Source organism: Hemicordylus capensis, chromosome 4 (assembly GCF_027244095.1).
Source record: "Hemicordylus capensis ecotype Gifberg chromosome 4, rHemCap1.1.pri, whole genome shotgun sequence".
Lineage (NCBI taxonomy): Eukaryota > Metazoa > Chordata > Lepidosauria > Squamata > Cordylidae > Hemicordylus > Hemicordylus capensis.
This window is the reverse complement of record NC_069660.1, coordinates 93,479,583-93,504,029: the sequence shown is the minus strand read 5'-3', so window position 1 is coordinate 93,504,029 and position 24,447 is coordinate 93,479,583. Positions and strand designations below refer to the sequence as shown.

General features: G+C 45.7%; 2 protein-coding genes across 14 annotated transcripts in view; one reads left to right on the top strand and one right to left on the bottom strand.

The window, feature by feature from the left end:
• Positions 1-756, bottom strand: part of OSBPL9 (oxysterol binding protein like 9) — a 139,559-nt gene extending 138,803 nt beyond the window's left edge. For all 4 annotated transcript variants that reach the window (XM_053249963.1, XM_053249965.1, XM_053249964.1 and 1 more), the window contains exon 1: positions 623-756. In XM_053249963.1, the coding sequence (XP_053105938.1) occupies positions 623-733 (111 nt within the window). In that variant the 5' untranslated portion in view covers positions 734-756. The remainder of the gene's footprint in view (positions 1-622) is intronic.
• LOC128324868 (calreticulin-like) overlaps positions 613-24,447 on the top strand; it is a 62,376-nt gene continuing 38,541 nt past the window's right edge. The window contains exons 1-6 of one of the 10 annotated variants that reach the window (XM_053249970.1): positions 619-745; positions 1,556-1,627; positions 3,407-3,527; positions 5,107-5,318; positions 17,548-17,649; positions 24,227-24,430. In XM_053249970.1, coding sequence (XP_053105945.1) covers positions 3,487-3,527; positions 5,107-5,318; positions 17,548-17,649; positions 24,227-24,430 — 559 coding nt within the window. In that variant the 5' untranslated portion in view covers positions 619-745; positions 1,556-1,627; positions 3,407-3,486. Of the gene's footprint in view, positions 746-925; positions 1,305-1,411; positions 1,430-1,555; positions 1,628-3,406; positions 3,528-5,106; positions 5,319-12,818; positions 12,928-17,547; positions 17,650-24,226; positions 24,431-24,447 lie in introns of those variants that run through there. The other 9 variants (XM_053249975.1, XM_053249971.1, XM_053249977.1 and 6 more) reach the window with 9 other exon arrangements.

The window sequence follows — 24,447 nt, the reverse complement described above, 5'->3', positions numbered from 1 at the left end:
AAATCAATGGGGCTTCCTCTCAAATTAGGGTACTTAGGATGCAGCCACAATCTGATAGAGAAGGAAGTGGTATTCATAACTGCGACTTCCTTTATCATCTATTCTACCACAAAAGGAAAATAGTTTTTAAAAAACTACCCCCGTGCTTAGACCCTACCCTCCATCTAACTCTTCACGAAACCAGCCCCATTCTGTCGCCCTTAACTACAAGGAAAGCCCATTTCCTATCCCAAGAGTAACCAAAGCCTCTTCTCAAGCAGAGACAGCAACTTTCACTCACCAAACCTACAAATATTACTCAGTTTTTAAGCCATTTAATAACCAGTGCTTAACAAGATCCCAAGGACCAGGCCCCTTGTTTCATCCTCCCCCCTACTTCGGTCGCCTCAAGTTAAACATGATTCACCCCCACGCCCCCCTTCACAGAAAGCTATCTTCCAAAGCGACCGCCCTATTGGCTACCACCAGAATTTCCCCCATCCCTATTGGCTTCCTTGCGACCACGACACTCCCCCTCCCAGAAGCCCCCACCTCCTAGTCCTGGCAAGCGGGTAGCCTGACAGACCGCTCTCCCCCTCCCCCCCCCGCTTCGTTTGTTCCAGCTCAGCCCCTCCTCACGCACCGTATAGTAAGAGAGAAGCCCCGCGTTGTAGTCGAGCACGAACCAGCGGTACTGCCAGCCTTTCATCACGTTGGTCCATTTACTCAGCGGGCCCTCCATGATAGACGCCATCTTTGGGAGCCGGTAAGATGCCAAACAGCCTACTGAAGCGAACACCGGTCGCGCGGGTTTAAGGGAGGGCGGGGGAACAGAGAGCGCAAAAGAGCGCGCGAGCACCGTCAATGGGCGAGGCCGGAGTGAGACAGCGCGAGACAAAGAGGAGGAGACACGGCGCTGGCGGCTGGAAAACAACCCGCGGAACTAACGACAGGAAGGAGGGGGCGTGACTTGTATAAGGAAGGAGGGACAGGGGGAGGGGATCTTAAAATATGTTTAGGGGGCGCGCGCGCGCGCGCGTCCTCTCGTCTGGGGTGCGCGGTCAATAACGGGCAACAACCTGGGTTTGGAAAGACGGCAAAGAGTAACACAGTCTCAGAGTTGAAGATTGCCTGCCAACCTGCCAGGTCGGTCCAAAAGTTAAGGCGAGAGTTTTTCTCTCCCTCAGTGACAGACAGTGAAATCCTGCTGTGTTTGGTGGGACTTGACGTCTCCCACACACACACGCGCGCACCCCATAGACCGTAAGATAAACCCAATACGTAAAACAGAAGACTTCTATTTCTGGTATTTCAGTGGCCAAGAGGTAAATCAACTAATTAAGTGAGATTTTCAAGTAACACGGGATGCGATCGGGCAGTAAGGTCTCTGCACCCCATCAGAGTGAGTTTGAGAAGAGAAAATGTTGCTAGATACAGCTTTCCCCATCAGGTACTGACAGGAAAGTGGCACTTGGCAAGTGTGTGTTTGCTTCTTTTATGAAATCCTTGAATGTACAGAAGCCTTCTAGTGGTCAAACCTGGCAGCATAGAAAGGTTATGTGTTTTTTCCTCCCAGAAGGAAAAGGAGGCTCATTCCTTCATGAGGAGGCAACCTTTGCACCAAGAAAAGATGAAAAACTCAGCTGAAGCAGGAGAGTCCAGCTTTTCACCCCCTCCTACCCCTCTTCCTCCGAGCAGGGAGTATGCAGGAAGGATGAGAAGGATCTTTGTCCCTTGCCTTTTGGGACTAAAAGGCTTTCCCACCACCATGGGGCCACTGGAGTGCCACCCCCAAACCTCCAGCAACAGACATCCACACACAGCCCAGCAGGGCCCAGCCAACCACTGCCTCGGGTTTCCCACTCTCAGGCTGCAAAACCCACAGTTAAATTGGCCTAACACTCCACCGAACAGCCACCACTGGAAGAAGAAGAATCATTGCTCGCCTTGTCAGTCCTCCTAATGAGGCTTAGACAGGCAGCTAAAATTATGGCAAAAATTATGTATTGAGGGGCGGGGGAGAAGGAACCCCTATGGCACCAGTTCCGCACAAGCCTAGGGCTGCTGCAGGGGTGTAACTATAATAGGACAAGGGGAGACAGTTGTCTGGGGGCCCACTGCCTTGGGGGGCCCCCAAGAGGCAAGTCACATGACTGACTCCCCCAGCCACACACCCACCTGGGCTTCCTTCAGTTGTGTCATTTATTTATTTATTTATCCAATTTACAACACCTTTTATGTGCGGAACTTCAGTGAGTGGGGGGTGCATTTTAAAATCTTGTCTCAGGGCCCACTCCAACCTTACTACGCCCCTGGAGCTGCTGTTATAGTTCAAATGTATTAGGGAAGAAGTAATAAGATATCTTCCCTAATATGTTCCCTAATTACTTCTTATTACTTATTACTTCTTCCCTAATATATTAGGGAAGACATAGGCAGGACATACAAGGTTAGATATGGAACCCTGAGCTGAAATTGCAAGTCTGACTGAAAACTGCAAAACTAAGCTGTGATGTGAGATCATTGTGAGATCTCTCCTGTGCAGCATTCTGTACATTTGAGCAGTTTTGCAGTCTTATTTTCTAAACAACAAATAGCCTATGTAATTTGCTTGCAGAGATTTTTGGCATGTGCTTATGGGTTCTGGCACCACTGTTTTAAGTTTCAAAGCATAAAGGGAATAAATCTTTGCTTCATACAGATTTTTTTAACATTTGGCCAAGTATATTGCTAGAACTCTTGGGATTGTAACCCATTAGTTGCGGCTTTTATATTTTATTCATGCATGCAAGCCCTCCAGGATTTCCCCCACAAATTATAGTGAGGTTTTCACACACAACTGGTTGAAACTGTGGGAAGGGATAGCAACACTAATAATGGGCCAGTTCAGATGAACATGTTTTCCACTGAACCCTTCACACAATGGAGGAGGTGGCTGAGAATGTGCCCACCCTGACTTCACTCAAGGATGTGTTCTTGTCACATCCTTCAATTGTGTGTGAGGGGCATTCATTGGAATGTCCCTCACATGCAGTTAAAGGACCCAAGAACTCATTGGCACACCCTTGAGTGATATCAGGATGGGAGCATTCCCCTTCTTCATCTAGTGTAGAGAGTCAGTGGGGGCCATGTTCATCTGAACTGGCCCAATATAGCCAAATGGCAAAAGCCAACTAAAAGCCAGTATGGCATAGTGGTTAGAATACTGGACTTAGACCACTGAGACCCATGTTCAGATCCCCACTCAGCTATGAACCTCACTGGATTATCTTGGGCCAGTCACATACCTCTGTCTAATATACCTCACAGAGGTATTGTGAGGATAAAATAAAGGGAAGGCAACATGTATTCCCCTGAGGTCTTTGGAGGACAGACAGGTGAAAAGTAACAATAATTTTGTCTCATATTTTAATTTTAATTTTTCTAGAATGCTACCAACCACTTAATTTAAATCAAAATGATGTGCAGTCTGGGAGTGGTAATATTTCAGTTTGGAGTGAGGCTGTTATGGCTGAGATAAATACAATGTATTTACTTCTAAAAACCAGGTGAGCTGTTCTGAGATACTTGTACTAATTTTAATGTCTGCATTTGGAACTGCACAGTAGAAAAGTTGCTTAGAGAGGTTTAATTTGAAGTAAGAAACAGCGATGGGGAGTACTTAAGCACCACCTTCTCACCATTGCTTTCCTGATCCCTATCACCCTTCTGAAATCAGACTGCTCTCGGTGATGGAGGAATTAAGCAAACAGCCTAAAATCCTATATGTCAAAATGGGACAGACACTTGTTGAAGGGGTCTAGCTTTCTGTAGTCTCAGGTTTACTAACTTGTGGTGATTTGTAGGACCTATTGCTGAGCATGGGATACTACAAAGCTGATTAATCTGACTTATTATCTAAGACTGGGAACTAGCAACCATCATTTATGATTTTCAGAACTTATAGACTCTATTCCTGCTGTACTTTCTACATGGGTGTACCCTAGAAAACTGGTTAGCTACTGAATACATTCTATCTGTGCTGTAGCACTGGCTTGTTATGGCCTCCTAAGCTCAATTCAAAATGCTGATTTTAACCTTTACAGTCTTTTGTCTTTGTATCTACATACTGTAGAGCAGAAATAGCAATTTGTAATCCACTGATGGATAACATAATACCTGCTGGTTGCTGGAATTCTTGCAAAAATGCTAAACTGGGTGGGCCCTGTTCTGTTGTCGCAAAACACTTTGCATGTTCTTAATGAAAAGTAGAGAATTTGTATCTTTTAATATAGATTAGTTTTACTTTATGCTGTTTCAGAGCTATGGCTCCTCTTTCCCCTACATAATTTCCTGAGCCCCATATTCTGAGGTGCCCTTTGGACCAGGCCTCTGGCCTGAAGTCCGCCTTGGGGTGGTGGTGGCTCCAAATGTCCTGTTGGGGCCTAGATGGTGGTCCTGCTGCTGGCCCACACTGCACCGCCACTGGGTAGCCAAGTGCATGACCAATGCTGAGGACGCCAGCCTGCAGCCCCGCTAGCAGCCTGCCCACCCAATCTCCTCTTGTGATGGGGGGCACTGAGTGCAGCGTTCAGGCCGGCTAGCCTGCAGCTGCCTGTGTACTTTCACAGAGGCTGGCTGGGCCTCTCCGCTTCCAGCTTCCCCATGCCTGCGCAGCCCCTGTGAGGCATGGCATGCACAAGAACAGTGCAAGAGGGAGCAGAGGCTGCTATGAGGTAAGGGAGCTCTGAGCATAGCAGTACTCGGAGCAGCAAGGCTCTAGTGAGGCCCATTCAGAGGTGAGAGAGAGTGAGAGACAAAGGAGGCAGAGATGGCCACAGCACAGTAGCAGCTCCCTCCTCTGTTTTTCTTGCTTTCTTCCTTTGCATACAACTCCTGCAGCTGCAAAAGTGGGAGGAAGGGACAGTGGAGGGTGGCTGGTTGGGATTCAAGAAGGGGCATGGTTGGAGAGCAAGCGCTACTGGGGTTTTTTTTCCTGCAGCACCTGGTCAGGGCTGCCCACTTGAACATGCTGCTGGTTCTGACTGATTTGTAATTTGGTGTGCAATGGAGATATAGTTTTCTTCTTGAACTCAAAAGGTGATTGCATTCAAATTCAATTTCCCCTCTTTTCCTTTTGCTCTCCAGCATGTCTTCACTTCTCCAGCAGTATTCTGTGCCCTTTCTCGAATCCCAGCCCACCACCACCCCACTGTCCCTTCCTCCCATTTCTGCAGCTACAGATGTTGTCTGCAAAGGAAGAGAACAAGAAAAACAGAGGAGTGGGATGAAGAAGAGGAACTGTGGGGATGGAAAGGCAGTTCTCCAAAGGCATCACTCACTTACCTGCAGTTTCCCAGGTCCACATATTAAATAATAACAAGTAATAATATGTTGCTCTTCCAAGTTCAAGCAACTAAGCAACACCCTCGCAGGTGTAAGAGACAGGGCTGGTTTAACATACTTGAGCCTTGATGAGGATGACTCCAACATTAGGTAGCAACCTGCATGCTACAAATACATCATCATCATCATTATTATTATCATTATTAATGTATTTGTTGCACAGCAAATCAAATTATTTATTTGTTTGTTTGTTTGTTTGTTTGTTTGATTTCTATACCACCCTTCCAAAAATGGCTCAGGGTGGTTTACACAGAGAAATAACAAATAAATAAGATGGATTTCTGTCCCCAAAGGGCTCACAATCTAAAAAGAAAGACAAGATAGACACCAGCAACAGTCACTGGAAGGACTGTGGTGGGGATGGATAGGGCCAGTTACTCTCCCCCTGCTAAATAAAGAGAATCACCATGTTAAAAGGTGCCTCTGTTGTGAAGTACTTATAAAGAAATGGATAGTGCTCAGAAACTAACTGAAAGGAAACATTTACAGAACACTATTTCTTGACACTGTTGGAATTTTTATCTCTCTCTCTCTCTCTTTCCCTGGCCTTCCTCCAAGGAGTCCAGATAGCTTCAGGGATGGAGCTGTAGTTTTGAAAAATAACATATACTTTGCATGAAGTGGGTTCCGGGTTCACACTCTGGCATCTCCTGCTAGTTCTGGGAAAGACTGGAATGTCTCCTGCCTGGGGAGCTGCTGCCAGTCAGTGCGGATGGCCCAGAGTTGGAGGGATCAATGGCCTGATTCAGTGGAAGGCAGCTTCATATGTTTTCCCTCCATTTATACCCACAACAACCCTGTGATGTAGGTTAGGCTGAGAGATAGGAAGTGGCCCAAGGTCACTCTGTTTTTTCAAGTGAGTGAGGGTTTAAAAGCAGGGTCCCTGGGCTCCTATGTGCCACATTATTCTAACTTCAAAGTGGCTTTCATTCATCTCCTTCTCAAATGCATCTATCATCAATTCCTCAGTGCAGTCCTTTTTGGTGGAGTCTGTTCATACATGCCAATGCTGCTTTTCCAGTGTATGGTAATTGAGCAGAAACATCCAGTGATGTTCTCATATGTGTGTGAAGCAGTCCAAGGGTTTAATTTCCCCAGTGATGACTAAGGGGGGCATTTCTAAAACTGTCATGTGAAGAAAATGGACTTGTCCAGTAAAAACCACCCATGAAGGAAAGGAGTCACCTTTCAGGTTGCTCAGAGAGAGATCTAACTGTAAGAGCTATTTGACAATGGAACAGTCTGTCATGTGGCTGCTGGGCTCTCTTTCACTGGAGGTTTTCAAATAATGCCTGAATGGCTATCTGTCGGAGCGGAAGCAGGAGAGCTGGTTTTGTGGCAGCAAGCGTGAATTATCCCCTTTGCTCAGAAAGGTCCACCTTCGTTTGCATTTGAATGGAATACTACATGTGTGAGCATTGTAAGATAGTGGTGTTCATGGAACTGGCACCTGCTGGTTGGAAGGTGCAGGAGCATCTCTTTAAGGATGGGGAAGGGTGCTCTTACCCCTCCCGGCACATTTCCTCCACCAGCGCTGCTTTTTAAAACAGTCCAGTAAGGCGGCACCATACCTCTTTGCTGCCCTGGTGCCTCCTCAGACCAGAAGTTACTGCTGCGTGGGTGCATTACTGAGTTCTCATGTCATGCCAGGTTTGTCTCTGGGTCATCTAGGAGAGACCATATTACTCCTGTGTTGAAGGAGTTGCACTGGCTACCAATATGTTTCCGGGCAACATACAGGGTGCTGGCCATTACCTATCATATTATTTCTCCTGGGTGTGCCTTGGAATGTGTGTCCCAGATCCCAGCTGATTGGCTGGGCGGTAGACGTGCCTGATTGGCTGAGGTGCACCCAGGAGAATTGGTTGTTGCGGTGGCAGCCCCGCCGCTTTCTGGACAGCTGGACAGCCGCCGGCTTTTATTCTCCCCCCCCCCCACCTTTCTGACTGACTGGCCCGCTGCTGGCTTCTTTGGCCTCTTTGTTTTCTTCAGCCAACTGGCTGCCGCTTCTGACATTTTCTTTCTCCTGGCTGTCTCCATCGCTATCAGCAGCTGCACGCGAACTCTCACGAGAGCTGCCATGCATGAGATTAGCAATGGTTACATTTAAGAGAAATATATATAAAGAAGGTATTTTGGCAAGGATTTATTAGCCATTAGGCATCCCCTATCAAACCATGACTTAGAGCTTTTTGGCCAGGAAGGAGATTTTTTAACCTGTCCATCTATTTCTGACTCTTGAAATTTGTCAATAAATTATTTAAAATAATCCAGGGATTATTTAACTAAAGGAGCATTACTACAGGAGCCTGCTGCTATCAGTAAGGAATACAGTCTCATAAAGGGTTCAGAATTCAGTAAATTAGCCATGTTGGTCTCTAATTGTACACTCCCTTACTCATGAGGGCTTAGGCTCTAACACAGTACCAGTATAAGAACTAACCTCAGCATAAGAACTCAGTGGCCTCCATCCAATTTAAAGGACATCAGGACAGGAAAATGACCAATCCCATAGCAATAAATATCTATATATATAATTCTCCTGGGTGTGCCTTTAGAACGTGCGTCCCGGCAGCCCAGCTGATTGGCTGGGCTGCAGGGGCGCCTGATTGGGTAAGGCGCACCCAGGAGAACAGCGGCGGCGGCCATGGCCTGGCTGAACGGCTGCGGAGGCAAGGCGGCGGGCCAGGCCGCGGCGGCGGGCCAGGCCGCGGTGGCGGGCCCCAGCCCGGCCGCAGATGTGAGGCAGCGGGGGTGGCCCGGCAGCACGGTGGTGGTGGCGGCCTGGTGCTTGCAGATAGGAGGCTTGTAAATTGACAATATACTTTTCCAAAATCCATTGTTCCTTAATCTGGTTCTGTTGGCATAAAGGGAAAATATATATGTTAAGAAAGATCAATGAAAACTTTGAAAATCTTAAAAGTGTTGCTATAGCCATATGCTCCAATGATTCTAATGCTCTTGATGTTACACAAAATTTAGTAGAGGTCAACAAACCTAGGCCCCACCTTGGTCTACGTTCTCTTATAGTGGGCTGAGCCTTCAAACTATTTCCCCAGAAACCATCTAAGGGTAGGTCATCTGTAGCCCATGTTCCCTGTAGTAACACAATATCAAATTCAGAGCCAGCGTGGTATAGTGGCTAGAGTGCTGGACTAGGACCGGGGAGACCCGAGTTCAAATCCCCATTCAGCCAGGATACTAGCTGGGTGACTCTGGGCCAGTCACTTCTCTCTCAGCCTAACCTTCTTCACAGGGTTGTTGTGAGGAGAAACCTTAGTATGTAGTACACTGCTCTGAGCTCCTTGGAGGAAGAGCAGGATGTAAATAATAATAATAGTAATAGTAATAATAATATTGCACTTTGAATTCCAACCAGCAACATTCCAACTTAAAAGGGAAATGTTACACTGGGTTGTACACAGTCAGTTTAAAGGCTTACAATCGGAATGTGGATTATTTTTCTCTCCAATATTTTTTAGTGTACAACACACATACTAAGTGGCACTAGGAAGAATTACATCCTCCTTCGGAGCCTCCTTTTCCCATTGGAATGATGAAAGCTGATCCAGCTCAGATAAAAATAGTGGCTGATACAGCAAAACAGAGGGATTCATGGTGGGGAGAGGGGTTTTTACTAACTATGACTGAAACTTGTTTCCGTTTTTGTTATCACTTCCCAGTTTTCCCAGAGAAAGGCCACTCAGATAAATCTGTCTGTATAATATCCAGATGTTTCTGGGTGTACTCAGTGTTGATATCCATTTCCTTCTCGGGGTTCTTAATAGAGAGTGAAGTTGTAATACCAGCTTGTTCCTTAAGCACCATCTCTTTCGTACTGCTGCTACAACTTGCTTTGGCCGGAGGTAAACAAGCAGCCAGTGGATCTAACACTTTGTGCATCAATGGCAATGCAATTCGAAAGTCTTCTAAAACATCTTTTACTTTACTTTCAGCTGTCCCTCGCTTAGTTTAGAAGTAGTAGAGTCCAAATTAGAGATAAGAGCTCCAGTATGCCTTGCTAATGAACTGCTCCCCAGACAAGAAGAGGGTTGGCACAAATTAAAATCGCAGAATTGGTTTTTGACAGCTGCAGTTTTCTTAACAGTATTATCTCCAAGGTCAGCTTCTAGACTCTTGGAAGAAACAGCACCAGACTTAACTCCTTGTTGCTTCAAATAATAAAACAATGGCTGCACAAAATTGTCCTTAAAGACTCTTACAGGAATTATTTGATAATTGCTTAGGTAATGTTTCATCTTAATTAGCATGAGAGGGATTACTGTTTGGCTAAAAGTAAGATCCATTTCTGTAAAATACTGCTATGAAGTGTTTCTGCTGATTTAAGGTAAACATCCTTAGGCTGGCAATGTAAGAGACTACTCAAGGATATTTTAATAGCATAGTGATTTATCCACCGATTCTTGTTCATTTCTGTCATACTGATTTGAAGCATCACCTGCATGGGCTGAAGAATCCGAGTGGAAGTTAATTTCTCCTGCTTGCTTATGGAAGCCAAGGTTTCTTATGACTGGGAAATGCTGCAGGAAAGTGAAGCTTCTCAGGGAAAGCAGTTAGATACAATAAGTATCCAAGCCTTCCCAATTCTGATGTTGTTTTCCCAAAAACATATCAAAATTTCCTTTGAGATAATCAATTTAGATGATTTTGAGATAATTTCTCATATATTCCAACAACTGTGGATGCTGTTAATAGACATTGTTTTGATAATAATTCATAGGCGAGAATCTCTGAGGATGAAACATTGGCTTGCTTCCCTGGTGTTGGATTGTTTTTCCTTTAGCAGGCTCTCCAGCTCTAGTAAATCAAAATCCCTCTGCACTTGCATGTCATTAGTATGTACTTGAATCCAAGAATAACAGTGACTCTGCCTCTAATGCAGCAAATTAATTTCCAGTTCTTAAATCATCCAAAGTAATTACAATTTCCTTGGCTGACATTAAATTGGCCATTTTAAATTGTTTTCCCTTTGCCATTGTATTTCCTGGGCTGGTTATTGGCTGCTTTTTATTCTTAGGCATATTCAATTATTGTTGCTCCTGTACCACATTACTGAAGTATCCACAAACTTTCAGCTAGCTTTTGGCTTGGCTAGATTTCAAATGCGAACATCAGAGCTTGATCCACCGAAAGCTAACACATAATCCAAAATTGTCTACAATATACTAACAAAAGCAAGTGAAAATAAAAACACTAAGCTCATACTAGAACCACCAACAAGATAAAAAGGTTCAAACTTGCGGCTTAAATGAAACAAAAACTCAAAAAGAAAAGAAAAACGAAGGAGCAAGGCAAAAATTACTCCAGTCTCATCACCATCTTGGCTTCTTCCCCTGGCAAATAAATAAAGTACGATTCTCCTTCATTACATGGATTTAAAAACCCATCTTTTTACTCAGGCTTTTTCAGCTTCTTAATAATGCATAGGTTTTAATTCTGTGAAACTGTTTTATCATTGTGAACCTCCCAAAGACATGTGTGTGGGGCAGTATAAAAGTGTAATACATGCGTACATATATACTTGTAACACAGAGAATTTACTCCTTGATCTGCCTCTGTATTGAATGTTGCTTTTCACATTTGAATACACTTCTTGTTTGGGTTCTTTCTACATCCTGTCTACAGATTGCTTTGCATTTTCATGTTTTCCAACCACGGAGCTATGATTTTCCTCTCATTCCAAATAACCCAGTTGTTTTGTAGCATTCTGGATTTTATAGGAATGCATTACAGTGCAATTCAGTAGTTCATTGTTCAATACAAATAACATTAAAAAATCATCAATAACATCCTAATCCTGTAGTTGTTTAAACTTATTTAAGTTTAAGTTATTTATTTAATAACTTAATAAATAAACTTATTTAAGTTTATTTGTAGTTGTGCGAAACTTATTTGGCACAGTACCACAATAATTGAAAATCACAGGATCACACCTGCAGGTTTACAATGCCAAAGTTATAGACCTACAAAGGAACAGGGAAGGGGTGGAGGTTAAGGAAATGGTTGTAGATAAATATCATTTGTTTAAAAACTCATTTTACATGGTTTCCATCTAAGTTTGTATGGTGCAGCCATCTTTTAAAAAAACAAATTTCTGACTGCAGAATGTTAACCATATTTTGAGATAATGTTCTCTAGCAAGAGGCCAATACTCAATGTGATTTGATCTAAATTAGGTCAGGGCACCTGATGTCTTCAAAATCCATTTCCTTTGAGACATTCCAGCTTTCTGTGCTTGCCCAGTTGCGTGGTCCATTCTGATTGGTCCCTATGGCATAATTATTCATGGATTCTAGCCAATGGGAATGATCCATCTACACAGCATGAATTTCAGTGTGGAGATCATAGTGGCTGTGGATCAGATGATTTCAGAGATATATATACTGAAGTTCTGCTCCTGCAAACACCTTAACTAAATTAAATTATTATAATATCAGTAATGAAGCTAGTTTGGTTAGGGTTTTTCTTAACAGGACTAGTGTCTGGGAAAGTAGCTGGAAATGGTGCTAGCTCTTCTATCCAGTTAGAGACACCACAACATACAATAATAAAGGAATACTTTAGGGAAGAATTTGATGATGAGGGTAAGTGATGTTTTGTTTTTTCTCTCTCCCAGAAAGAAGTATTGACTTCTAAGTTTTCTTCAAACTTTGCAAATCTTTCTTTGTTAATGTTTTTGGATGATTGAAATATAAATATTGATTAGTATTTGGTTTTGGTTTTGTTTTTGATTGATGACTGAAATAAAGATTCATTCATTCATTCTTCAAACTCCCTTATTCTAAGAATTGTGTGTATATGTTTGATTTTGTCTGCTTTTTTAAGTTAAAAAATAAAGTTGAATTGATAGATCACTGTCAATTACAATAAAATGTCTCATTACTTCTGCTGATCTACAGGGGTGTGTATTACCAGCTTAGAAACTAATAAGAACAGAAAAATGAAAGAGAAGATCAGATTATTTTTGAGGTTTGGAGAACTATTCAGAGGAAGTTTTATTACAAGAATTTTGAGTGATGTGTGGAAGGTAGAGAGGGAAATTGGGTGGTTGTGAGATATCAGCAACTGATGCAGCTAGTCATACACACACAGGCATATAAAAAACTCTTTGTCTGGCTTTAATATTTTTCTCTATTTAATTATGAAATCAGTTAACCAAAAATAGTCTTCAAAGCAGAATGGAAATAGTGAGTCTTCCTTGTCTATCCTAAAACACTTCCAAAAGCAGCAGCTATTTGGCTAAAAAGAGAGCAATAAGAAAGAAGACACAATCTTAAATTTGTTTTAACCTTTCAGATTTCCTTTGTATGTGTTCTTAACCACTTCTGTGCAGGCTACAGTTTTATTGATAGTGTTACCATATATGAAAGTAAAGTTCATACATTAATAATGTGAGGAGTTTTTGATCTTGCTTTACTTCTTTGCTCCTGAAGATTTGGAGAGTGGTTTCCTACAAAAAGAAACAAAAACAGGAGAGACAGAACATTGTATGTCTTCTGCCATCCCTGTTTCTTTCCTTCTTTACATCTCATGAGAAAATTAGTGAGTATATATCCCATGGGAAGATCAGTACAGTTATTGCAACTGTTCTTCTCCTTTTCCTTGTGTTTCTTTCAGTAGAAGTTGTGTTCTTCTAAAGAGCTCATTCTAACAAAATAGTTGCTATCTGAATAGTTCTTCGACCACATTGAAATTGCCCCATAAAATCGATTGAGACTAATTGAATAATACTTTTACTACATTTATTTGAAAGTTCAGTCTCATGTTCAATAGTATAAACATGTCATTAAGTAGGCAAACCACCAAACATGATTCAACATGCACTGGTGGTCTCTTGGGATCTATGAACAGTTATCAAACTCCAGGTGGAGTCAGGTATAGAGTTATGTGTTTCTCAGTTAAGTGTTCAGAACTGAAATCTTGCTGTCCAGTTATATGACTGCATGAAGTTCGTAAATATATTTAAATAATATAAAGGATAAGAAATATTTTTTAGATACTGTTGTATGGGTACCCAATATAATTTTGTTTGCCAATCAGTTAAATAAATTATATCTGTTAAAATTCTGCTTGCCATATAGATATTAAAGGTAAAGAGAAGGCCTCCCTCTTCTCCTTTTGCCCCCTCCTGATTCCATTTGCCTCCCTCACCCCTGGACTGGTTGAGGTGTTGTGGTGCCTTGCAGAACCGAGGCCAAACCCAAGGTGACTTGGCAGTTTCCCCCCCTGGTTCTACCAGCCGGGCTTTTTGCCCAGGACTTGTAAGAAGGAAGCTGCCAGTGTCTGAGGCCCAAAAGCTTGCTGGAGAAGAGAGGAGGGGGATTCTATCTGTGGAGGAAGGAATACCATCTTGCTGGGCACCTCTCAGGGTGAGAGTCTGGGGTTCTTGCCTGGCTGCCCCCTTCTCCTTTTGCTCCTCCTGATTCCATCTGCCTCCCTCACCCCTGGACTGGTTGAGGTGTTGTGGTGCCTTGCAGGACCGAGGCCAAGCCCAAAGTGACTTGGCAGTTTCCCCCTGGTTCCACCAGCTGGGCTTTTTGCCCAGGACTTATAAGAAGGAAGCTGCCAGTGGTGGCAGGCCCGCCATCGGTGGGGTCGCCCCTTTGGGTGAGCCACATTAGGGGAGTAACGAGGGTGAGGGCCAGAATTTTTTGCCTGTTTTTAATATAAGGGGCTCGCCTTTACAGCTGGATCTTTGGGGTAGAGGTTGAGATGAGGTTCTGTTGTGAGTGGAGGTTTTGGGTTAGAGGGTTGTTTTTATTGTACTGAGTTGATCCAGGCCCATTTGCAGATATGGGCTCTCCTGAGTGGGATATTGCAGGGGGTGCATCCAGTAGCTCTAGGGCGGCTATTGCTGTAGTGGTGGGGAATAGAAGAATTGGTGTAGGCAGAGCAGTTGGCCAATACAGGGGAAAGGAAACTAGTAATTTAGTAACGGTTTCTACTTCCAGCTGCTCTGTCAACTCTCAGGCCTTGGGGAACAGCTCCAATTTCCCACAGAGCCTGGCCTTGCTCCTCTGTAATGCCAGGACAGTTCAGAATAAGATCGAAATTGTTCATGACTTGATCATGGATGAGGGAGCTGACCTGGCATGTATAACTGAGACCTGGTTGTGGGAGGCGGGTGGTCCAGTGTGGGCTCAGCTTCTCCTTCTAGGTTATTCTGTTGTGGAGCAGGTTAGGGGAAGTGGGCGGGGTGTAGGTGTGTGGAGTGGCTGTGGTCCATAAGAATACCATTTTCCTCACCAGGGCCCCTGTGGGGCAGCTGACTTATATTGAGTGTGTATTTTTGAAGCTGGCAACCAGGGATAGATTGGGGATTCTGTTGGTGTACCAATCACCCTGCTGCCCAATTGACTCTCTAACTGAGCTGTCCGAGCTGGTCACGGAGTTGGTGTTGGAGTGTCCTAGGCTTTTGGTCCTGGGGGACTTCAATATCCACTTTGGGGGTGGCTTGTCTGGTGCGGCTCAGGAGTTCATAGCAGCCATGACAACTATGGGCCTATCCCAACTAGTATCTGAGCCAACTCATGTTGCTGGCCACACGCTCAATCTGGTCTTCTGTTCGGATCAGGGGGGAGTTCCGTGGGTGGGGATCCGGTGGTTTCCCCATTGTCATGGACGGACCACTACCTGGTTAAGGTTGGTATCATGGCCACAATACACTCCTGCAGGGGTGATGGAACAATTAAGATGGTCCGCCCAAAAAGGCTGCTGGACCCAGTAGGCAAAGGCCTTGGAGAGTTTCGAAGTTGGTACTGACAGCGATTCTGTTGATGCCCTTGTGGGAACCTGGAACAAGGAACTTGCCAGAGCAGTAGACATGATTGCTCCTAAACGTCCCTCCAGACCCGCTTCAAAATCGGCTCCCTGGTATACCGAGGAGTTGCGAGGGTTGAAGCAGCTGGGTAGGCGACTGGAGTGCAGGTGGAGAAGTCTCGAATTTGACAGGATGAAGCATGTGACCCACTTGAGGGCTTACGCAGAGGCAGTGCGTACGGCAAAAAAGAAGTTCTGGTCAGCTCGCATTGCTTCCGCAGGTTAACGTTCAGCGGAGTTATCCCAGGTAGTGAGGAGTCTAATTTCCACTCCTTCTGTTTCTAATCGGCTCCCGGAGATGCTCTGCTGTGATGCCCTCAGTGAGTTCTTTGTGGATAAAATCTCCTGTATTCGGGCCGACTTAGATTCCACTTTTTCTGCAGGGTCTACGGAGGAGGTCTCCAGCAATCCTTCTTGCAGTGTTAGGTTGGATCAGTTTGAATCTGTGATTCCTAAGGATGTGGACAAGCTGCTTGGAGTGGTGCAGTCCACCACTTGTTCTCTGGACCCTTGCCCAACTTGGCTGCTTCGATCTAGCAGGGAGATTATTCGAGGAGGCCTGGTGAATATCATAAATGCATTGCTGAGGGAGGGTAAGGTGCCTCCGTGCTTGAAGGACACAATAATTAGGCCTTTTCTTAAGAAGCCTTCACTGGATCCCTTGGCAATGGATAGTTATAGGCCAATCTCTCTTGGTTGGGCAAGGTGGTAGAGAGGGTGGTAGCCGACCAGCTCCAGGCAATTTTGGAGGAAACTGAATATCTAGACCCATTTCAAACTGGCATTAGAGCAGGCTATGGGGTTGTGTCAGCCTTGGTCAGCCTGATGGATGACCTATATTGGGGAATCGACAAAGGGAGTGTGACTCTGCTGGTTCTCTTGGATCTCTCAGCAGTGTTCGATACCATCGACCATGGTATCCTTCTGGATCGCCCTGGGGGAGTTGGGGATAGGAGGCACTGCTCTGCAGTGGTTCCACTCCTATCTCTTGGGCAGATTCCAGATGGTGGAGCTTGGTGACAGTTGCTCTTCTAAATGAGAGCTGTTATATGGAGTCCCTCAGGGCTCCATTCTGTCACCAATGCTTTTCAATATCTACATGAAACTGCTGGGTGAGGTCATCAGGAGATTTGGTGCTGGGTGTTACCAGTATGCTGATGACACCCAAATTTACTTCTCTCTTTCATCTGCTTCATCAGGAAATGGCGTTCATTCTCTAAATGCCTGCCTACAGGCAGTAATGGGCTGGATGAGGGATAACAAATTGAAGCTGAATCCAAGCAAGATGGATGTGCTCATTGTAGGGGCTCAGAATCTGAGGGATGAGTTAGATCTTCCTGTCCTGGATGGGGTTACACTCCCCCAGACGGAGCAGGTGCGCATCTTGGGAGTACTCCTGGATTCAGACCTCACCCTGGTATCTCAGGTGGAGGCTGTGGCCAGGAGCACTTTTTATCAGCTTAGGCTGATCCGACAGCTGCGTCCATTCCTGGAGGAGGATGACCTCAGAACAGTGGTGCACCAGTTGGTAACCTCCAGGTTCGACTACTGTAATGCACTCTAAGTGGGGCTGCCTTTATACGTAGTTCAGAAACTTCAGTTATTTCAAAATGCAGCAGCCAGGCTGGTCTGCGGGGCAACTCGGAGAGACCATATCATGCCTGTTTTAAAACAGCTGCACTGGCTGCCGATATGTTTCCGGGCAAAATACAAAGTGCTGGTTATTATCTTTAAAGCCCTGAACAGCTTAGGTCCAGGTTACCTTAGAGAGCGCCTTCTTCGGTCTGATCCCCACCACACCCTAGATCATCTGAGGAGGTCTGGCTCCAGTTGCCACTGGCTCGTCTGGTGGCGACCCAGAGGCGGGCTTTCTCTGTAACCGCTCCTACATTGTGGAATGCGCTCCCTGCAGAAATCCGTAATTTGAATTTTGTATTGGCATTTAGGAGAGCCCTAAAGACCTACCTGTTTGGCCTGGCCTTCCAGGATTTAAAAAATGTTTTAAAGGGTTTTCAATGTATCGGGTTTTTATAAGGTTTTTAATTGTTTTATTTTTAGCTGTTTTATTGTATTTTTAAAAATTTTTATTCCCGATTATTGATTGATTTTAACTGTTTTATGATATTTATGAACTGCCCTGAGCTATTCTGTAAGGGTGGTCTAAAAACCAAATAAATAAATAAATAAATAATAAAGGCAGGCTCAAGATGTTAAAGGATGAGTCCATATGCGTTGCAGTCACAAGTTTATTTGCATGCTAAGTCATGTTTCACATCTTGCAAAATAACAGTTGTCTATTATCTTCTGGTAAATTTTTACTCACCCCCCCCCCCCATTTTCCAGATGAATGGGAAAAACGATGGGTTCAGTCTAAACACAGAACTGATTATGGTAAATTTCGGATATCAGCGGGAAGATTTTATGGAGATAGAGAAAAAGATAAAGGTAAAATAATGCATTTCTTTAATCAGGCAACTGTGGAAAGTGAGATTTATAGTGAATATTCTCTAATGATTTACTGCATGCTCTCTTGTCCTTTCCTGACAGGCAGCTTTGTATCTTGTCTTTTACCATTGTATTACCTAAACTCAGTTAATTATATTAAATTAAGATTCTGTTACTCCCTGTAATGTGAGTGTTAAAGTGTCCATATTTATGATTTATTATCCAAGTTGCTCAGTACATTTGGATATTTTAAGATATTTCAGAATTGATTCAAGTTGGCTATCCCATCAATACATATCACTACTCATACATATGTAGGTTTCAGTTCAAGAAGCTACTTTTATATAAACCACAGGCTTGTATACTTGCAGTGGGTTTTTCTGATAAGCAATGCCTCCCTTATCTTCACCAAGCACCATATCAAACTTTTAGCACATTTGAAAATAAGCTTGGGCAGGGGTTGGTTATACAAGAAAAAACATTAAAATTCCCATTTTCTTTAGCCTAGTATTAAAAGGCGTGTTTTTACTTTTGCCAAGAGATCTTTATTTTAATACTGCTTGCTGTTTATAAATTGAGGTTTGTGTATATGTGCATATATGTATTTCTCAAAACAGCCAGATCTCAGGTATGAGAGAGAACATTCACCTTATGTGTTGTTGTTGTTGTTGTTGTTAAAAGCTTGCTAGCACTCTCACTTTTCAGACAGCCTGGCAGTTTTGTTGCAGACATTTGTTTACAACTGCTTGTGATCAAAAGGGGCAGTGTTTCCAAGACAGTATACAGGTGGACCTCATTATCCGTGGGGGTTCCATCCCCGCAGATTACCACAGGTAACAAAACTGTGGATAATGAGGCATTGGGACTGTGGGGGTTGGGTTCCCAGACTTTAAAAACAAAAAACCCAAATTGCCCCCAAATCTTGAAACTGGCCAAATAAAGTGTCCTACCATGCTCCATGGGTCTCCTGGCATCCAGCAATACCCCCCCCCCAAATTCCCAAATGGTCCCAAAAAGTCCCAAAATTGGATTCTCCCCTCCTTTTGTTTAATTTGACGAAATGAGCCGCAAAATGGCTCCCACAGACAAAATGATGGTCGGAAATGATCTCCGTGGTCATTTTCAACCTTCTAGGAACCACATATGTGGGTGATATTGAGAACAACCAAGGATGAGGAAGGAAATGCATTAATCAATTCATAATCATTGTTCTGTGTGACTTCCATGAGGGGAAACATTCTATGCTTCTCTAGCAGAAGCAGAATTGGCAAAGCCAAATGTTCCGCAGCCCTGCTGTCAGGTTTTAGCAGGAGAAGCAGAAAGATACAGCATTTTGTATTTCCGTAAGTCATATACAAAAGTGTCAGAGTATATCTTGGCTTGTTTGCAGAGTATTTGTGGTTTGAAATATTTCACTTTCGGGTTGATATCTCTATGGGTTGAGAAGTAAATATTTCACTTCTGGACTATCCAGACTCTTTTATTTACTTCATGTACCAATTGTTATATATATTAAAATGCATTCACTTTTGGGGGGGATAGCAAACAGTTTTTTGTGTTCCATATATCTCTGAATATCTGAATTACAGGAAGACCATTAGTTGATAAGAAGCCAATAATGTTCTCTATCCGTGACTGGGAAGAACCAGGGACAGTTTTCACTTAATGCTCACTTTTGTATTTTTTCCTATTTAGCATCACCCACTATGTTCCACCTGATACTTTGAGAGTGGCTTATAACAAAACAATAAATATCTTCCCATGCTTTGACTATATATAGTTTATCTCATAATATATACAGTATATTACACAAGTCTGGTCCTGGTTTTTTATTAAGCCAAGAAGCCGTGGTGGTTTAGTCTGGGGAGATGTGCCTGGGAGAGCGAAAAAGTGGGTCTGGAGTGGGGGCGGCAATATCACAGGTAGCAGGCAGAGGGAGGTATGGCGGTGGGAGTTGGGCAGGCCGTTACAGGGGAAATCGGTCCAGGCAATTGAAGCCTGTTCCCTTTTCCGGCCCTTCTCCCAACCCTCTGACCCTAGGGAGCTCTGGGAACACTCCTTCGAGGATTAGGGTGCTGCTGCTGAATGCCAGGTCAGTTAACACAAAAACATCTCTTATCCACGATCTGTAGTGGTGTGCCCGAACCAGTCCGGCGGCCATTCCAAAGAATGGCCAAACTGCCGGTCCGGCCCTGCCTGGTTCGGGTCCGGGTGGGGGGGTATGCCTTTAAGGGCGGGGAGGGCTTGCTTAGCCCTCCCGCCTCCTTGCCCCCGCCAGCGCCCGTATTTTCTAGTATAGGGGCGCTGGAAACCAGCCGCCCCCCCGCTGCCGCCGCCGCCGCAGCGAAAGAGCCCCCAATGCCAGCCCTCCCTCCCTCCCAGCTAGCTGCCCGCCCGCCCGCCCGCTCGCTCACCGCTCTCCGGATAGGAAACGAGAGGAGCTCCGGCACAGAGCTCCTCTCGTTTGGAAGGCCTCCGGCAGAATGGTGTTTTGCGCGCGCGCCGCAAAGCACGCCGTTCGCCGGAGGCCCGGTCTACTCGCCGGGAAAGGGCCGGGTAGACCGGGCCTCCAATCGCTGGGTAGACCAGGCCTCCGATCGCTGGGTAGACCGGGCCTCCGGAGGCCTGGTCTACCCAGCGATCGGAGGCCCGGTCTACCCGGCCCTTTCCCGGCGGGTAGACCGGGCCTCCGGCGAACGGCGTGCTTTGCGATGCGCGCGCGCGCGCAAAACACCATTCTGCCGGAGGCCTTCCAAACGAGAGGAGCTCTGTGCCGGAGCTCCTCTCGTTTCCTATCCGGAGAGCGGTGAGCGAGCGGGCGGGCGGGCAGCTAGCTGGGAGGGAGGGAGGGCTGGCATTGGGGGCTCTTTCGCCGCGGCGGCGGCGGGGCGGCTGGTTTCCAGCGCCCCTATACTAGAAAATACAGGCGCTGGCAGGGGCAAGGAGGCGGGAGGGCTAAGCAAGCCCTCCCCGCCCTAAAAACAAGGCCCCCCTTCGGTGCCGGTCCGGACTTCTCCGGACCGTGCACATCACTAACGATCTGATTGTGGATGAGCGTGCTGACCTGGTATGCGTGATGGAGACCTGGTTGGATGCGCTGGGCGGGGTTGGTCTCTCTCAGCTTTGTCCTCCAGGTTTCCAGATCGTGCAGCAGCCCCGCCTCGAAGGTCGGGGAGGAGGCGTTGCAGTCATCTTTCGAGAGACTCTCCCCGTTTCCAGGTGCCCGGTCAGGCAATCTCAGAATTTCGAGTGTTTGTCCTTGAGGGTGGGCCTCCGAGATAGGCTGGGGATTCTGCTGGTGTCCCGACCATGGTGTCGGAGGTTGCCTTGGGTTCCCCCAGGCTTATTGTTTTGGGGGATTTCAATGTCCACGCTGAGGCCCCCCTAGTGGGTGCGGCTCAGGATTTCATGGCCTCCATGGCAACCATGGGCCTGTCTCAATTGGTATCGGGCCCTACCCACGTGGCGGGACACACTCTAGATCTGGTTTTTGCCGACCGGGAAATAAATGATCTGGAGGTGGGGGAATCTGAGACCACTCCCTTGTCATGGACAGATCATCACCTGGTGGGGTTTAGTTTGACTGCTCCGTCTGCCTTCTGCAGGGGTGGTGGGCCGATTAAGATGGTCCGCCCCCAGAGGCTTATGGATCCGCTTGGATTTCAGACGACCCTCGGGGAGTTTCCAGTGTCCAGAGCTGGTGACCCTGTCGAGGCCTTGGTTGATCTCTGGAATGGAGAGATGGCCTGGGCTGTTGACACGGTTGCTCCTAAACGCCCTCTCCGGCATGGTGGAGCCCGTTCTGCTCCTTGGTTTTCCTCGGAGCTTAGGGCGATGAAGCAACTCGGGCGATGGCTGGAGCGACGCTGGATGAAGAGTCATCACGAATCCGACCGAACACGGGTTAGAGCCCATTTTAGGGACTACTCCGTGGCGGTGGGGGCGGCGAAGAAATGCTTTTTCTCCGCCTCCATTGCGTCTGCTCAATGCAGACAAACAGAGCTGTTTCATGTGGTGAAAACTTTGCTCCACACATCCCCCCAGACAATGGGGGAGGAGCCATCTACAGCTCTTTGTGATCGGTTTGCCTGTCGCTTTGCAGATAAAGTCGCTTGCATCCGTGCTGACCTGGACTCCAGAGTTTTGGCAGTTCCAGCAGACGTGCCTTTGGTACCATCTGGTCCCGTTGTGTTGGATTCTTTTCGGTTGGTGAGGCCTGAGGATGTGGACAAGATCCTGGGCAGTGTGCGGGCGACTTTGTGCGCTCTTGACCCTTGCCCTTCATGGCTAATAAAAGCTGCCAGGGAGGGGACAGGTAGATGGCTGGAGGTGATCGTTAATGCTTCATTAAGGGAGGGCAGGATGCCATCGTGCCTTAAGGAGGCCGTAGTAAGACCTCTATTAAAAAAGCCCTCCCTTGATCCCTCCAACCTGGACAACTATAGACCTGTGTCTAACCTCCCCTTTTGGGGCAAGGTGATAGAGCGTGTGGTGGCGTCCCAGCTGCAGAGGATCTTGGATGATACGGATTATCTGGACCCTTTTCAATCTGGCTTCCGCCCCGGGTATGGGACTGAGACTGCCTTGGTCGCTCTAGTGGATGACCTACGCCGGGAACTAGACAGGGGGAGTGCATCCCTGTTGGTTCTGCTGGACCTCTCGGCGTCGTTCGATACCATCGACCATGGTATCCTTCTGGGCTGCCTCTCGAGTATGGGAATCGGAGGCACTGCGTTGCAGTGGTTTCAGTCCTTTCTTGAGGGGAGGGTTCAGAAGGTGGTGCTGGGGGACTACTGCTCGGCCCCGTGGCCGTTGGCCTGTGGGGTCCCGCAGGGATCGGTCTTGTCCCCCATGCTGTTTAACATCTACATGAAGCCGCTGGGAGAGGTCATCCAGAGATTTGGACTGAGTTGTCAGCAATATGCGGATGACACTCAGCTCTATCTCTCCTTGTCATCTGATCCTAGGGAGGCGGTGGATGTCCTGAATCGGGGGCTGGAGGCCGTGATGGGTTGGATGTGGGCTAACAAACTGAAATTGAATCCGGATAAGACGGAGGTACTGTTGGTCAGTAGGAGAGCCAATCGGGATGAGGAGATTTTACTGGTTCTGGATGGGGTTGCACTCCCCTTGAAGGAGCAAGTACACAGCTTGGGGGTACTACTGGACCCGGCTCTGCTTTTGGAAGCTCAGGTGGAGGCGGTGGCCAGGGGTGCCTTTGCACGGCTTCGGCAGGTGCGCCAGCTGCGTCCCTTTCTCGAGAAGGCAGATCTGGCCACGGTTACCCACACCTTAGTCACGTCGCGGCTGAATTACTGTAACGCGCTCTACGTGGGGCTGCCCTTGGAGAATATCCGGAAACTGCAGCTAGTGCAAAACGCGGCAGCGAGGGTTTTATCCGCAGCTGCCCGTTGGGAACATATCACCCCCATTTTGAAAGAGCTGCACTGGCTGCCGGTTCGTTTCCGGGTCCAATTCAAGGTGCTGGTTTTGACCTTTAAAGCCCTAAACGGTTTGGGCCCGGGGTATTTGAGGGACCGCCTGCTCCCAAGGGTTGCTGCCCGCTTGACAAGGACATCTGAGGGGGCCCTGCTCCAGGTGCCGACAATGAGGGAGGCCCGGCTGTCGTGCACTCGGGACAGGGCCTTTTCTGTTGCTGCCCCCAGACTCTGGAATGCTCTCCCGGTGGCCATTCGTTCCTCGGACTCCATCACGGCTTTTAGAAAGCTTTTAAAGACTTGGCTTTTTACCCAGGCTTTTACATGATCGTTTTCTACTGCGGCATCTCTGTGTTTTTATTTGTTGTATTTGTTGTATTGTTTTTATGCCTGTTTTTATATGTTTTTATACTTTTAACATGTTTTTTTAATTGTCTTTTTATTGTATGTTTTTAACTTTTGTAAACTGCCTTGGGGTTATCTTTTTAACGAAAGGCGGTATATAAATGCAAAAATAAATAAATAAATAAATAAAGTATCTGCTGAGTTATCAAGAGTGCAGTTCCTATGGTTAATCTGCCAAGGAAAATAAAGAAGACTTGAATTTTGGTTTAGTTTGCTAAGCCAAGCTCTCAAAACATTTTCAAAAGAGTAACTTCAATGGAAATTAATATCCCAAAGAAGCAACTAATGTTATCTGTTGCCACTTGAGAGAGGGGAAGCCCTCACCTCTTCATATAGAGTTTAAAAGCATTTCAATAAATATGTTGTTTGAATGAATCCTTTTGCATTTTTAGTTTGCTTTTTCAGACTTCTCCATTTCCTCACATTTTTTTTCCTAACAATCTGCAGACTTTATAAGTAATTTATTGATGAATTTTTAGACAAGTTTGGAATTTCCTTTAGTAATCAGGTTTAGTGTTTTGTACATTGATGTTTCCACTTTTCATTAACAAGATGCCTAACAAGAGATGTAATATTTGTAATTATTATAATATGCATTATCCATATTTGTCTTCTCAATTATAGTGATGGAATTATATCTTTCAAGAGAATGAGAAGTATCTGTGTGTGAGAGTTCATCAAAGCATTTAAACTGTAGCTTTATTTAGCTGGTTGACGATGTATTCTCTTTTTAGGTTTGCAGACAACTGAAAACACTAAATATTATGCAGTATCAGCAAGGTTTCGGCCCTTCAACAATGAAGGTCAGACTTTAGTGCTTCAGTTTACGGTCAAATATGACCAACAGGTTGACTGTGGTGGTGCCTATGTTAAACTTTTTCCTGCAGACCTGAATCAAGAGGTTTTGAATGAAGATACTAAGTACTACATTATGTTTGGTAAGTTCTTTTAAAAT